Source organism: Polyodon spathula, chromosome 35 (assembly GCF_017654505.1).
Source record: "Polyodon spathula isolate WHYD16114869_AA chromosome 35, ASM1765450v1, whole genome shotgun sequence".
NCBI lineage: Eukaryota > Metazoa > Chordata > Actinopteri > Acipenseriformes > Polyodontidae > Polyodon > Polyodon spathula.
This window is the reverse complement of record NC_054568.1, coordinates 3,175,182-3,192,367: the sequence shown is the minus strand read 5'-3', so window position 1 is coordinate 3,192,367 and position 17,186 is coordinate 3,175,182. Positions and strand designations below refer to the sequence as shown.

General features: G+C 38.0%; 1 protein-coding gene across 1 annotated transcript in view; it reads right to left on the bottom strand.

Annotated features, from left to right (window-relative positions):
- LOC121303812 (serine/threonine-protein kinase D2-like) overlaps nt 1-15,998 on the bottom strand; it is a 33,068-nt gene extending 17,070 nt beyond the window's left edge. The window contains exons 1-2 of the mRNA XM_041234611.1: nt 15,315-15,998; nt 364-502 (exon numbers count right to left, since the gene is read on the bottom strand). Coding sequence (XP_041090545.1) covers nt 364-502; nt 15,315-15,617 — 442 coding nt within the window. The 5' untranslated portion in view covers nt 15,618-15,998. The remainder of the gene's footprint in view (nt 1-363; nt 503-15,314) is intronic.
- Between the last annotated feature and the right edge of the window lie 1,188 nt (nt 15,999-17,186).

The following is a 17,186-nucleotide window of genomic DNA, read 5'->3' as shown; positions in this document are numbered from 1 at the left end:
TCTGACTGTTCTGAAACGTTCGCTTTTCTTACACAGTTTTAGACTAAAGCTCTATAATACACACATGCTTGTTTTTGGTTGCATTGCTTGGTTTCATTAATAGTGTTCAAATGCATTGTCGATTATTCATTGGTCTGATATTGGATTAGGCATTTGACTGATGATTGCACCTACCAGTGGTTCAGTGTGTCTAACAATGAATATATGGAATTGTTCCAACTATGGTATCGACCAATGGCTATCTTACAGTCGGATACAATATAAAACCATTGCCATTGTAGAGTCACTGCTGCATTACCAGTGAAGTTCATTCAGGGTGGGATTTGGTGCAAGAGTAAAGGAATAAATGGGAGAGAGACGTACCGGACAGCACCACTTCAACGAGGTCTCCTTCGTGGATGTCCGACACAGTTTTGACCAGCTGGAGAATGTTATTGGTTCCGGGGTCATGTTTGAACAGCAGGATCTTATCGTAAATCCCATAGAAGCCACATTCAGGAAACTACAGAAAAGAAAACACATATTATACTCCATGATTTGAGATCATCCGTTTCCTGTTTTAGTCAAACTGTCAGCAGTGACCACACTGAAGATAGTTCATTTCACCTTTAATGCAACTTCCAGTAATCTATTTAAAACCTTGGTACAAAATGTTAGTTATCTTAGCTAATGTTTTTGAGTTGCTTTTAAATTCACGGTTTTGTTTCTGTCATCACCTCCTGGTGACTTAGAAGCATACATGTGGTCTGATGAGCTTTTTGAATCATATCTACCCTCTAAGTGTGTCTGCTACCTCGAAGTGCAACCATCAACCTGCCCCCCCCCAACAACACTGCCTAGAGTCAGGGTCAGGATCAATCCCTTTTTAAAATCAATTCCAATTCCCTTTTAAATCAATTCCAACAATTCATTGATCAAAATTGCAATTAACAGTATTTTGTTAAAATGAAGCCACTGTTCAGTCAATTAGCATTAAAATGAAATCAGCTGAACAATACAACACCTATTATGTCTCTAAAATATCAACTCCAATTAGTATTTTAAAAGACAGAATACTTGGGCTTGTTCAAATGATTTCATTAGATTTTAAAAAGGAAATCAACATGGAACTGGAAAAACAGGAATGGACACCAAACCCTGCCCCTAGTAGATAAGAAGTTTGTGGTATTTCCTATTGAGTCGTTGCAGGGGGGGACAGATAAATGGTTACACCCTGGTGTACTAGATGTACATAGAGAGATGATATGTTTGAGAGCCACATGGAGGTCACAGGTGTGCTTTTTTTTTTTAACTAAGAAATTTAAAAGCGCACACCAGGATATGATGACTAAAACATTAGCGATGAATAAATGAGTTAACTATTTTAAACCTGTACCAAGCTGTTCTTTAACCTGACCCTTTGTGTGTTTTCTGAGATGTCTCTTGTTTTGCACCCCGATTCTTGCAGTCAGCAGTTTCTGCGCACTGGCGTTTTCATTAGTCAGACTTGTCATTTCCAGTTTGCTACATGTTCAATAATTACTGCTCATTCCCTTTGAAGTTTCGGAACAAAAAAAACACAAATGGTTCCATTCAACAACTAAAGGAAATCAGTTCAGACTCGGTCAAGTGGTTTATTATGCAGAGAAAGCATAAGCTGAATAGACACAAACGTGTGTTTTCTACCTCTGCACTCTTAAAGAAGGACAAAATAAGTGTGTCCTATCCTTCAAAATAGCTATATGTACTAAATTCCTATATATATATATATTTATATATATACTATATATATATAGATATATAATATATATATATATATATATATATATATATATATATAAATAAATTTTCTTTATTAAGGCAGTTTTTTTTTTTCGTATGAGTTAGTAATGGAGAGATTTTTTTTTTTTTTTTTTTTTATATTGTGTTGTTTCTTCAAAAAAAAGAAGTGACCAGAGACAAGGGTAAAATAAATAATAATTAAATAAATAAATTTGAAGTTTCGGGTGTCGCAATTGAAGATGGAGGTGACTCTAAAGTGAAGTCCGCACTGTGAACAGTGTATTGTCAAATACCGCCCCTAGTGTTTTTTTTTTCGTTTTACCACAAAGGGAGTGACTGAGGCCAGCCTCAGAAAATAGTTTACTGAGAAGTTCAAAAGATGTATTAAAAATCAACCTTTGGCAAGAGTATATATGTAGATAGATAGATATATATATGAATGAGTGAGAGAGAGAGAGAGAGAGAGAGAGAGAGAGAGAGAGAGAGAGAGACCTACATTTAACTCAGTGGTATATATCATAAGGTGACACCTAGGAGATAAGCACAGTGACCTGTTTTACAGAAATTGGTTTATGGCCAATTTCATAAGAACAAAATGAAACAGTAAATGGGCCCCATCTTATTTTAAATGATATTTTTGCAGTATAAATGCAAGTGTAGTTATGAGACACCCCGAGACAATTCAAACACCTCCAGATCGCCTACTCATCTCTCAGCAAAAAACAGGTAACCTGGCCAGCATACATTAGTGTAACATTAACTCTTAACCTGAGTGCCATTTGTCACAATTCGGAGCTCCTGGAACCAACCACTGGGACATTAAAACCAATGTTGCTGATGCAAACAATATTTCTGTCCCCTCCTTTTAAAGCAATGCTAACCAGGCACTGACCTGGCCTGATCCTGCTTGTTCTGACTGCTGACAGCACTTTTCAAGCGAGACCCCAACAGTTATTCGAGATCATAGCTTACACGACGAAACTTTAAAAGTAACTCATTCACAAATTCTTGCTGAAGAAACAGCCCCCCTCAGCAGTTAGATATGCATGCAATGCCAAAACACATTGCAAACGTTAAGTACACAAGTGTTACAGGTTATTAAACAAATGACATAATATACTGCTGCCACAGCAAAGTCCTGCATATTTCTCCAAGTTATCAAGAGTCTATCCTAGGACTATGATTAATAGGCGTTGGTGTGTTCTCTCATTTTTTGTCCACAGTTCACATACTCAAAGAATTATTGCGTAAACCATGTCACAATTTAAACAAAAAACAAAACGAAAAAAAGATTTAATCTACAATTAAGGATTTGTCTTAAACAGCTAATTGATTGCTGATTTGCTTGTTATGGGAATGAATACTTTTATCTGCTTTGTACCCTAATGAAGGCAATGCTAAACCAATTGCTTTTTTGTTTTTTTAAACCAATAAAGCACTTTCTCAAGTGCGAGTTGCAGGGTTTCCTTTGCTTCCTTTAGATACTGTTTTTAATTCTACGCACCACGGTTGACTTTTGGGATGTAGCGCCAGTTCGTCTCCGTTTTACTGAACCAATAAATCACCAGCCGTCCTCTCAGTAAAATCACTATAGCAACAATGTCAGAGCATGATTTATAAAACACAGAAGCCTAACACATTAAACTGAAGTTTTTTTTTGTTTGTTTCTACTACAATGGGTAGGGCAGAAAAATGGAGCCATCTACAAAATAAAGCACATACATGTTTAAATAAACTGCAAGACAAAACACCAGCACACTAGAGCTAGCCATCGTTTTGGCTAAAAGACCTACGCTGATGTACACGCACACCAGTTCTTGAAGACCGCAATGTCGTTGCTTTTACCAAAAAACACAGACTGTCCAGCCTTCGTGTCTCAATCAAAAAGAGCCAAAAGGGCCATATATGACCATCTGATGGGCACTCTAAACGATTTCTGTGATTATTATACTTGCCTTTTTGTACTTAACGGTTGATTTGGTCAGCCTCTAACCTCCATGGATAAGAAACATTTAGATTTGATTTACTTTCTGCAATTCTAGAGAACAGAGTCAATTCTCATTTTTTGCAATCCCAACTTCATTTCCAATTCCTGTTTTAAAATCGGTTTAAAATCAGGAATTGGAATTCATATTTCAGAAACATTAACAGTTGTTTCGACTGTTCAACTGCTTTCATTTGAAGCCAAATTAATTGACCTGTCAGTGACTTCAATTGAAGTAATGTGTTGCAACTGTGAGAAGATCCTTTTAACAGAATACTGCTTAATTGCAATTTTGATCAATGATAGAATTAAAAATGGGAAGGGGAATTGGAAGTACTCCATGTATGTGTACAGGTTGAACAATTCAGCCGCTAAGTCGTAACTGTAAATATTTACTATGCTGTTGTTTTACCTTGGACTGAACAACCATATGGTATTTATTTGCAGAAATCAACCTATCGCAACGTTCTTATCCCCCTATTTTTAGACCGTAAAATGAGTGGGGAAAAAAAAGCCCTGTTGAAAGTATACAACTAACAGAAGTATAGTTTCAGATCAAAACAAAACACCTAGTTTAATTTAAAAAAAAAAAAAAAAAAAAAAAAAAAAAAATGGTCAGACAGTTGAAAGGAAGTTGTCAAAACAGGAAATGAAATACGCAAAACAACAAGGTAACACAGAGTCAGGTGGGGCTTTCCCAGTTTACAAGCCAGATACTGTCAAAATAAGCAGGCCTCTACTTTCAAACAATGCGAGGAACCCAGGCTAAAATTAGACCGGCTGAAGCCTGCCCTCGCCGAAGTGTGGAAAACAAAAACTACAACTTTCTCTCCCATGCAACCAGGATATTAAACTTGGGAGGGGTGCCCATTTTTCTTCCCCACCAAAACATACCCACCCACCCACCCGGCAAGCAAGGAGCTGGGACCGCAAGGCTGGACTGTGTGGATAGGCAGACAAACACAGATACTAAACACTAAAACAATCCGTACTAAACAAAATCAGGAGATGCAACCATTTTAAACAATAGAAACTGATCGTGGCTTTACCGTCTGGAGAGGCCATGTCTCCTGCACTTAAATGCCCATGCCAAAGGCTGTTGTGATGACTGTATTGCCATAGACATCAAAATACGATTCTCCATTTTCTTGACAACTTTATTTGCTATACCATATTTAAATAGAAAAGTTGAACAAACAGGACAGCAAGGAAGCATTTGGTCTGCATCCACAGACTAACATTCAGAATGGGTGTACTAGAACAAAGATTATCTTTCATCAGACAGAAAAAAAGCTAAATTACAAAATTAATACTGTATTTATGTATTTTCCGGCAGACTGATTGTGAACAGGGATTAAACAAGAACATTTGAAGTCCTTTACCAAAAATTAAGGCCCTCATATTGACCAATCAGGTTAAAGGAGGTCTCTGATCCATTTTCCAATGATCGATTATTGATCCCAATGGCTTTTATTTTGCAATTAAACATTAATTGAGCGATTACTTGCCCTGGTGCCCTGTTTGGAACCTCACAAAGCTAGCTACCCAGTAACATGTTTTTCTTGCATTATTTTTTTTGTGATGAGAAATGGTAAAAGCTCATGAGCACAATAGCATTGCACTGAGCACTGAAGCCCATAACATAATATGCTTCCCCACCGGTCAGCTTTGCTGGAAGAATTCGCAAGCATGGCAAAGAACAAGGACAAAACAATACATAATTTTATACAAGACACATAATAAAATATTAAACAGGTACGTGTTAGGGAAATAGTGGTGGTAAAAAGCATTCCTATTAAAAAAAATCCATAATTTTTTTAATTATTTGGTTAGTGTCCAATTTCTAATTCTCCTTCACTCTGTTTAAAGTGACGATAAAGGCATCATTATGCTCGAGATAGACCTCAGGTCTCCAGCAATGCAAGCCTTTCATAGACACAGAATTCCCCCTTGACAGTGTAATAGGAAACAGGAATGTTTCTAGAAAGCTCCCTGTACTTGTTACCGTGGTAAAGAGAGCTGGCCTCACTGTTGCCCGATATTACATCACCACAAGTCAGGTGTGCCTTTTAAAGGAGCAGTGTCGCTTAAAACAAACCAGCGTTGAACACATATTCACCCACAGCCTGAAGAGAACTGTTCTTTGCTGTGCACTTAAAAGTACTGCTTTGACAAAACTGGTTAATTTGCCTGTTTTTAAAAGGAAGATGTAATCATTTCAGACCATTCCGAGGGGTGAAACTTATTAAGGCCACCAAATCACCAGTCCCAAACACATCACTGTTAAATTACCTCTCGAATAAGACCGACGAACAGTCTTCAGTAAATCAAACGCCTCAGTAAAATTCTTTAATAACTTTTTTTTATTTAAGCTAGGTATTTTCAAGCAAAGATTTGGTTAGTCCCTTGACTGTCCTTATGGAGAGTTTCACTACATGAAAATAAAACTACAAAACAATTTTAAAAAATAGAAATAAAATAATAATCCAGCCACTGTATTAGCCAGTGTTTGTTCACTTGGGTTGTTTAAACTCTGAAATGGTGTTAGTAAAAGATTTATTTTGAAAGTGTAAAGAAAGACTTTTGGCTTTAAAAATAAATATTTTGGAGAACACCGTCATGAAAATAATTATTTGATTTGATAATTATTTGATTCGGTTCTACTGCAAAACCAAAATACTTTTGAGCAGAGATTTGAAGACTCCCTCAATGGATAACAGACTATATTTATTAGTTTGTCCTGTTCGAAGACACTGCCACACAAAACGCCAAAATCTGTGTTATTCAGAGGACAACGCAAAGCTCAAACAAGACCCACTGAATCAATATTGAAGACAGGCTGCCTAGTTTAATTAAAACGGGGACAAGCTGAAGATTGTATCACTTTGGTCATTATCATACACAGTTAACATGCTGGTCATACAATTAATTTCCACCCCATCACTGCAAAAAAAAAAAAAAAAAAAGTCGTCAAGTATTTAAATGTTCAGATGTTTAAAGCAGCACAATATATCAAAAGAGCATGTGTTTGTTTACCACATTTTGATCTATAAAATGCGGATTGTGTTATATAAAGAGTATTGTAATAAACACAGCAGGAGAGGTTGGGTTTATCAAAGCTTGTTTTCCTTACTCACCGTTTATTGTTTTCATTTATTTTTTTTCCTCAGTGTCTTTGAAGGGATATTCCAAAGGATTTAGTAGCACAATACTTATATATTTAAAAGAAAGTTAAAAAAAAGGAGGCTTTACTTTGTTACGTTTCTTTTTGCAGGCTGTTACTTTAAAAGGACGGGGAGAGTCAGTAATCTGAGACAATAAAACACAGTAAACCTGCGCTCCGGACATGTGGAAGTACAATATTTGTTGCTGTTCTTGTGGTTTCCAGATACAGCCAGTGTAATAACATGTTAGCTAGTCCCTCACAATGAAGGGGGGCAAGGGTTTTAATAAATAAATAAATACATTGGAATAAAGATGCAGCTGTTAAAAGGTGAAACTCTAGAAATCCTACAGGCAGCATTGCTAATATTACTACTATGATACCATCAACCAAATAATATTATCTTGACTTTAACTTATGCTCAATTTATGGTACTGGCATTACTGTATAATCTGCATGGCTGTGGAACCACAATATTAAAAACGGGATATTAATCCCGTGACACCTTGTCAAAACTGGGATGATCCAGGGGGCAACCGTAAGCGGAGCTAGACTTGCTAATTCATTAGACTTTCCCTGGACCTGCAATGAGGTTTGAAGGGTGAGTTTAGTGGTAATGTTTCAGCGCTAGTGGCAGTCTCTGCTCTGTTCGGGGCTGAATGGGGGTCAGGTCAGGACTGAGGGGAGCGCTGATGCTTGAATACAGATATCGACACCTGCCCGCCAGTCCTTACAGACCATGGCTTGCAACTCGCACACCTCCACTAGCCCTGCACCCAGTCCTGGGCTTCAGAACGTCAATTAAGAATATTATTTAAAATAAGCCAGTAGTTAGATGTTAAATAAGCAGTTACTCCCTTATAGCCACAACTTCAAAACATAAAGTGAGACTTATTTATGCTGTAGCAATCAGTTCAGAGCAGATTAGCAGTGGTCTGGCTGTTTAAACTCCTGTCACCTGATCATTACAACAATACACCTAAAAAGGAGAAGTTGTGGAAAAGAGGACTGAGTGCAGGGCTAGTGTGTTCACCTTCTTTAAGCTTTTTGGTCCATCTGTTAACTGAAGAGGCAATAGCAAAATGTATAAATGCCATTCTGGTTTATCTTTGGGAAAGAAACAGCTTTCTAAAAAAATAAATAAAAAAAAAACGAAATCTTATATTACGGAATAAATGAGCTGTCTCCTCTACATTTACAGTTTAATTATAAAAACAGCTGCTTCTGATGCTTATTAGGCTAGCCAATTTATCTGTAGCTGTTAGTAATTCTGTCACCTCTCTAGAGCTAGCATGGAAATGTACGCTCACACATTGATAAATATCATACTACCACAGTGTTTGAGATCAGCCTCTCTGGACTCTAAAGGTGTCATATCCAGAGGAAGTTATCCAAAACTGTACCCTGTACATCATACTGTATAAGCAGATAAAAAAAAAAACAGAGGATAAGATATTATTCATTTTAATGAACATGTATGAATAACTTTCACAGAGGGACTTGCTTGTCCCTGGGATTTGATTTTTTTTTTTAAATGAGCATGTTTGTTTGTTTTTTTGCCAACTTTGCACTGGGATAAAATGCTTTATGTATAAATTAGGATTTGGAATAGTTTTATGATGTAGAGCTATGACCAAAGGTTTTGCATCATCCTATAAAAGGACGGACTTTATTTTTGCTTCATAATGTCAAATGAAACCTCCTGAATAATGTTTTGTTAACATATTAAAAATACATGCCACTTTGTAGTCCGAGTACATGATGTCAAATAAAAAATTAAAATTATGTTCCTATAGTCCTCTTTGCACGTAATGGTTTTGTGAAACGGCAAACCATTTAAACTGTTGAATGATGAGTCAGCTTGAATTCAAAGTATCATTTTCTTGTTTAGACTCGAGTGGTTTTGTCATCAGGCAAGTCAAGAAAAACACTCCCCTGGAATTAAAATCAGGTCGTAGTCGGCTGGAACAGTCTAGTTTTCAATATCATTCGTTATTAAAAAGCCACTGGCCACCACGCTACTACTGCCTGTAAGTGGGAAAAAAAAAGTACAATACATTAGGATCTCTTAATGATACATGGAGGAACGCTTAACCCTCAAGTCTCCCCTGGTGTGCCGTGCAGTGGCATGAAACCTAGTCTCCTGAAACCAAGTTCCGAGCCACAAAGAGGCTTTGTGTTCCCTCAGCTTTAGTCCTCGAATTTGTGAATTGCCCTAGCGACAGCAGGTCAAGCAGGCAAGGGGTGGGGGAAAAAAGTGTCATATTTATGAGAACATTTTACAATTTAGGTCTGTAAACAAAAAGAAAAAAAAAAATAGTATATTGGATCAATGGACATTATTTTTGGCATTAAAAAACCAACAATTTCTGGTTAAGAAATCTACAGACACTGAAAGAAACGTAACAAATACAATAAAGGATTCTTGAGGAAATAAAAAAAAAAGACTTGTGGCTGAAACGTTTGTTGTTCTTGAAGTAATTTATAAAATGAGAGCTTGGAGTATTTAATTGCGATTTGCCCAAAGATCTTATCTCTTGCAATGCACTACATGTTTGCCACCACTTGATAGCAATCAGCAGCATTGAATTCGTAGAATTTACTCATTTAAAATTTTAAAAAAGTTTCTTCCTTTGCATTTATCAGCATCTCTGCCAAAATGCAATTGGCACCGTTTTCTGAAAGAAATAAAACTGGTAATATTGCCAGAAACCTTAAAATCTTTTAAAATAATCTTCAAAGTGGTTTGTTATTTGTTTCAAATCAAAACTTAAAGAGTTTTGCCAAGGTGAAAATAAACCCAAAAGACTAGCTGACTGACAATCTAAAAAGGTACAGACATTTTTTTTTATAAAGCTTTGGTACAAAACATCACAGTTAACCCCAGTGGCAATCTCGAATGAAATATTAAATAAAATGGATGTGTTAAATATCCATATGAAATGTGCCAGTGAATCAGTCAAAGTTCACTGGGCAATTCTGGTTCATAACTGAAAGAATCATAGAACGCCTTGTGTGTGAACTGTAAAGCCAGGATCTCAAAAGACGCGGTCCGCACCATTGATACAGCCGGCTATGTGGCAGTGAAATGGTTAAACTGCACTAGACAAGTATAACCCAGAAAAGCTGACCTTTAGCACTGAGAAAAGGGTTTCTGCGATATTAGCAGGGGGTTAATGCTGGAAGAATGATAAATAATACGAAATAATTGCATCACGATTTACCTTTTCTAAAAAATTTAAAAAAAACTCCACGGTGAAGAAACGTCACCAAGGAGTTATTTCCATCCCACACACCCACTGATGTCACAGGATGGCCAGCAATGCCAGGATTCCATTGCAGCAGGTGATGTTGATAAGACTCTGGTAATCCGTGACCTCACCAGCGGAATGCTTCCACACCTGGGGGCTAGGTTTAATAAACACGCTCGCCTGTCAGGATTCCAGCCCTCAGTGATGACTACCTTGCAACAGGCGCGACTGTCTGAAATGCTTCAAACACTGGAATTCCTAGGATCCCTAGGAGGCTGTGTGGTCCAGCGTTTAAAGAAACGGGCTTGTAACCAAGCGGTCCCCAGTTCAAATCCCAGCTTGGCTATGGACTCACTGTGTGACCCTGAGCAAGTCACTTAAGCTCCTTGCGCTCCATCTTTCAGGTGAGACGTTGTTGTAAGTGACTCTGCAGCTGATGCATAGTTCACACACCCTAGTCTCGCATCTTGTAAAGCGGTTTGTGATGGTGGTCCACTATGAAAGGCGCTAAATAAAAGAGTCCTATTATTTACCATACCCTTCAATTGCTGTGCTGTGCCACGGACTTCATCAAGAAAGCAGGCCTTGTTAGCTGTCCAGTTTATAACAGCCCCGTTTGAACCGCAACCACAACAGAATTCCTGATGTTGTTAGTGTAAGGTTATTTGTTTGTTTTATATTCCTTATACACATTAGAGGGGCAGTCTTATACACATGTATTATTTATTGAAACTACATGGGTTACCTGAGTGGAATCCAATTTCCTGTATGTAAGTGTAAACAAGTTTAATCTTAAAGTTCAAACGTTTATGACATTAAAACAGACTCTAAACACACCTGAAGTGCAGCAAATATTTACTTGTCTCGACAGTGACATAACTTTGGTTTCAAAGCGTGTGTGCGAGTGGGGTGTTGGGGCAAGATTACTGCAATTATGATAAGTAACTAATATGTTACGTTCCCCATTCCCAAGGTGTTTTTAACTCTGAGGTTCTATTGTACTTGCTTATACCCAAGGAGGGTCTTTTCAAACCCACTAAACCTTACATGGGATACTGAGTGCGCCATATAGTAAGAGTTTATAAGTATTGAAAGGTTCTGACAAAGTATGGTAGCACAATTCAGAGTGCAGAAAACTTTGTTTATAAGATTAAAAAATATATTTATTTTTTACATATTATCTTGTTCAAAGAATTTGTTGAAATAGGGAGAAAAAAAATGAGTCTCGTGCAATGTACACCCCACCCCTCTTCCTCTTCTTGCCCCCAAATAAAAAGTAGGATCCACAGTTCCACTTTAAAGATATATTTTCAAAAGGATACTTATGTTTTTCCGTAACTTGAATTTAATTTCAGTTTTTCATGGAATTGGTTAATAGTAATCGTCCAACAGCAGTGACACACATCAAAATTGTAAGGATTTGCACTGAAGATTAACAAAGCCAAAGATTCACCTAAGTAATTGGTTTTATTCATCAGTCACCTTTAAAAAAAAGGGATCAATGCTCTAAGGTAGTTTCAAGGCCTTTACATTCAGACTTTAAAAAAAAGAAATGTTTCCAGAATTTCTAGTACTTTAATGGGGTTTTAAGATCATGAATTCATTACCCAAAGTACCCCCCCCCCCCCCCCCCCCCCCCCCCCCCCCCCCCCCCCCCCCCCCCCCCCTCCCCCCCCTCCCCGCCTGTACTGGAAACATCAACCAGCAATCACACGTCTTATAGACCCCATGTGTATGCACTCCCTACCTTAGGTTGACGTCAAGGAACGGGTCGTGACGAGGTCCGGTTTGTGTCTGGAGGTAGTCTCGTTGTAGGTCCTGGAACCCCAGCATGAACAGACGCATTGTGATGCCTCCCTAACATAGTGACTGGCTTAGTGTGCAGAAGAATCCCCACACCCACGCCCACCACATTCCCTTTCGTGAGAGGCTGGAATCCAGACTGCAGGTCCTGGCTCCAGCACTGCTCCAGGCCAACACAGACCTCCATTCAGAGCAGCATCCACCCAAGATGAGGTCATTCATTTGTTTTTGCAGAGCATGGTCCCCAGCAAAAAAAAAAAAAAACTTTCATCAGAGCACAGTGCTCACTCTCAAACTCAATGTAGTTAGTACGATTTGAAAATCCCTATTGGTACATCATTTATAACACGTTAGCAATCTGCAGCCAAGGTTAACAACAAATGTATCCAAAGCGACTTAGAGACTAGGGGAGTGAACTATGCATCACAACTGCTGCGGCAGAGTCACTCACAATAGGACCTCGATCTTACACCTCACCCGAAGGACGGAGCACAAGGAGGTTAAGTGACTTGCTCAGGGTCACATACAGAGAATCAGTCAGTGGCAGAGGTGGGATTGATCTGGGAACCTCATGGTAACAAGCCCCTTGCAAAATTGGCAAATGATTGTCTAATTGAATTAATGACTTTAATAGGCCACACATGCAATTCATTTAACATGGTAACAGAAAAGGAACACATAGCCAGAAATGGTAAAATGCCTGAGATTTTTTACAAGTTGTTTAAAGCACAAAGTGGTCTAACATTTTTACACAACTGCCTATTATTTCTGTATCAAAGATTACTGTCCAATTTTTTTAATTCTCACACTCAGAAGTTTTCATATTATATATATATATATAATATGATCTTATCTCTTGCAATGCACTATATATATATAGTAGAGTGCAATGGATTTGAATAAGTCACTGAACACAAAGTTACTGTTAGTTGAAACCATAAACAAATCAATGCACATTGATTTGTTTGTGGAAAAATGAAAAGCAGTGAAAACCGCTGCGCGGCATGCAAACGCACACGTACAGTTACCTGCTACAGATCCACTAGCTAGTAACTTGTACAAAAAAAAAAAAAAAAAAAAAAACACAACATAGCATGCATCGCAGGGACATCTCCACCAAGTCACGCGGACGAACGGTTTGGCTAGTGCCTTCAGCGTACTCAGAATTTTAGCTCACCAATGAAGACAACAAGCTGAGTTGGCTTGACTCTGTTTCTTATGAACGTTAATCTACCTGGTATTTTTATTGAGTCTTGAAATGAATGAAGAACAGAAGAGATTTAAGATGCATATAAAATACCAGGCAAGATTTACAGCTGAAAGATTAATTTAGAAGTGCAGAGTACACATAGTTGACTGTAGAACATTACAGTCAACTAGACCAGTCTCCTGAACCAGTACAAACCAGCAAACCATCAGCTCAGACCAGCACCCACCAGTCTGAGCCACAGTGTAAAGCTGGTGCAGTTAACCTGTACCACTATCACAATACAATTACAACAACAACTACAATTTCCGATTGCCAATGTCAGAACACCATTTATTTTTCTCTGTACGGCTAAAAGACAGTGGCACCTTGAATGAGTTCCCCTGATGTTTATTTTTCGCTTTTGTGACATAATGTGGAAGGAATATCTACTTGCTAGAACATGTTGGAAAATGTTGACTTTCTTGATTTATAAAAAAAAATAAAAATCACACACCAGAAATCAACCAACCACAGTGTTTGCCAAAGGTCCAGTACATCTTATCCTTGGCATAGAACGCCAAGCCTAATTACCATGTTCAAAACTCAAAACAATTTAATGTGTCTAATTACTAGTAAAAATAGGGGTTACAGTTTGTTGCTTTATAACAACTTCAGCACTAGATAATTCTGCAGGTGTTATATTCAGTAGGTTCAGTGTTTCAGAGACTGCAATGATAACACTGTTGTGTGGACTGGAGTTATTTCCCTTAGCCCTTTTTACAAAACTGCAGTATTGAAAGACTGATATCAAGCTATGGCATGGCACTTACTGGCGGATGGAAAAAAAAACAACTCTTCCATCGGCTAAATTGTAGAAATATGGACCCGTTCACACTGTGTTGTATGGAGCAAAGTGAAAACAATTATGAAGCAGCAGGGTTTAATTGCACTGCTGTCTGCTATTTTATTAAAAAGCACTGCTAATCTCCATCTATTTCACTTTTCTGAGAAATGTTTTAGTTTTCTTATTTCAATCTAATACAGTAGGGGTCTCAAATGTTTCTCATAGAGTGCAACCACTTTTGGAGAAACAAATGACATATTTTGGAATGCAGTAACGGGGAAAGATATTCGAGCTTCTCCCAAATGCATAAAATGCTAACAGCTGAATGGAATGTTTACAGAACAGAATATAAAGATTTATCTGAAGGGATTGATATTCACATCATAAAGTGTAACTTTAAACCATTTGTTATATTGAGACCAAGCCCTTAAAAGATAAAATGCCGTGGGACACATTTTAATATTACGCAGTTGTGAAGAAACTCTTATGGTACGGTATGTATTTTGAGTATTTCTCACCACATGCAGCTCAAATGTATTTCTCTTTTACAGCTTCTGAAATCTGCCTTATTTGTGAAATTGTGGTTTTAGTAGAGACACTTCAGGACAGATTTAAATAAGAAAATGAGCCAGTCACAGAGAAATGAAGGAGATGTACTCTGGACTCACTTTTCATTTAGCTCTGAATAGGTTATTCAAATTTTACATATCAACAAAAAACAAGTCAAGTTAACAAACATTACCACTAATGCCTTCCATGTTGTAATCAAATAAAAGACTAGTTCTATTACATAAAAATGAAATTCATAAAATGTATCGCCTTAAAAGGGGTGACACCAATTAACTTTCGTGTATATGTCACAACAAAATACAGCATCTCCCACCAATGTGGTCATGACACCACAAGAGGTCAAATATAAAATATAGTACCTAATTCATTCATTCGTTCGTTGCTGTTGGGGCGTGGTAGTACACAATTGAGACCATAATTAATCTTCTCTTAATTTAAAAAGTTAAATAAAAAAAAAAATATATATATATAAGAATATATATATATTGCTTTATTTAGTTTGCGTGAACTCTATAGGATTTACCCTGCTGAAACTGTGGAAAAAACCTATATAGATAGGACACATGGCACAACTACACATGCAGTAACCAAAGGGGATAACAGAAACACACATTTTAAATAGGTTCCTGTTATCAAACCTGGTTAAAAAATAAATAAATTAAAACAATTCGTAAACACAGCTCAAAACTTGACAACCAAAAAAAAAAAAAAACATAATAATAATAACAATAATAATAATTCTCTCTTACCTTCTGGTCTACAATGGAACAGGCCAGTTGTTTGACATGAGCCAGGTCCGCTGATAAGGGCAGCAGTACCGATTCCCTGGTGAGTCCAATTTGAATGATGAAAGACACCCCAGCAGGTGTGGGAATAGAGGGGGACATGAGCCCGCCTGGCCCTGGCCCAAAATCAGCAGCTAAACACCCAGGACCAACGCTCCCCCCATGTGGTCCCATCACAGAGCCTGCCAAGGGGGGTCCAGCCGAGAAGAAGGTAGGGCTGGGCAGGGAAGAGGCTGTTGAAAGGCTGAGGCTGGCTGACACGTTCATCCCTAAACCCTAAGCAGCCGGTCAGGAGCCCAGGGGGTGTGGGAGAGCCAGGGACCAACCTGGGCTTGAGACAAAGTAGCAAGAGCAGCTTTTACAAAAAGAAACAAAGTCCTTAGTTTGTTCCTTTTGAAAACAACAAACACAAAAAACACCAGTCCTAGTCTTACAGAAGTCCAGAAACCAAAGTTAGCTGTGTTGTAGTACTGCTTCAGAAGAAAAACAAAATATTAAAGTAACAAAATGGCCTCCTGGTTGTTAGGCAGGAAATTGAAGAGTGAGCCTGGTTTAGCTTGCTTTGCAGGCAGCCTTCTGTTACTATGTGAGGGTGTGTGTCTGACAGACAACCAAGAACCTCCCTCCTCTCTTTCTTTTTTTTTTCTCTCTCACTCACTTTCAGTCTTCTCTACTTTCTGAACTTTGGTTATAAGAAGGAAATGTTCCAATTGGTAAGCCTGAGCCAATCAGATAATGGCAGTGGTTTTGTCATGAGCCGGCCCCTTTTAGGTCTCTTTTCTTTCCTCTCCTGGTGAAAACAGACCCCCTCCCCTCCACTTCCCTTCCTTATCTTTCCTCTCTCAATTCAAAGATACTTCATTGGCATGACTACAGCAGAAATATTTCCAAAGCAATTGCAAAATAATAAAAAAATAAAAAATAAAAACATCATACCAAAGGATTACAGAAAATAAATATATAAAATGATACAAGCATATTTAAATCAAAGAAGCACCTATAAAGATACTTATTTGTACACACATGTGTGATGGAAGGTAGTTTCTGTAAGTGAAGTATAATGGGACCCTATTGGAGTCTGTTTAAACGTTGAAGTTTTACTGGTCTTGTCTCAGCTCAGGACACTGTCTGATATATTCAGCAGCTGCGAGTGCCGTGTCGTTGTTCTCACCCAGAATAATTACCATCTTATCCTCCTCCAGTGTCCTAAAGTCAGAGATCTTATGGAAGATCACAAGCCATACTTCAATCTGTTTTTAGACTACGTCTATCTCAGCCTGGAGGCTAAAGTTATTTCTTTTCAACAGGCTTGCAGTGTAAACAATAAAAACCTTGCATACCACATCTCTGTCCTTAAATAAAGGAGGTTTACAATGTGTTAACTCAACGGGCACACAAAACCACTCACTAAGCAAATACAAGGAACACTGTGTTCTACTTCCTATACCTTGAGTTTTCAATTGTTTAATTAGACGCTTGGTACCTATATATTCATTTCAGAAACATCAGCTCATGTAAACAACAATAATGCAAACAAGAGTACACATTGCTCAACAAAAAAATGCTGTCAGTGTCCTGCAAGGTAGACGTGCAACATGTAATATCAAGCAGCGCCCGAGGGGGAGAGAAAACTTTTGTGGTTAAGACCTGGACAACGTAAACTAACTGGGTTGTCAACAAGGTCTGACAAAGCAGCGTGCGTGTGTAGAAGTTGTTCCTTTAACATAACGCAAGGCTTGCACTTATCAAATGCAATAAAGCGTATAGCCTGCTGTAGGCTCACAATACCAAGATTGTAGCTAATTATTTAACTTTATATACCTTCCCTGGCGAGTA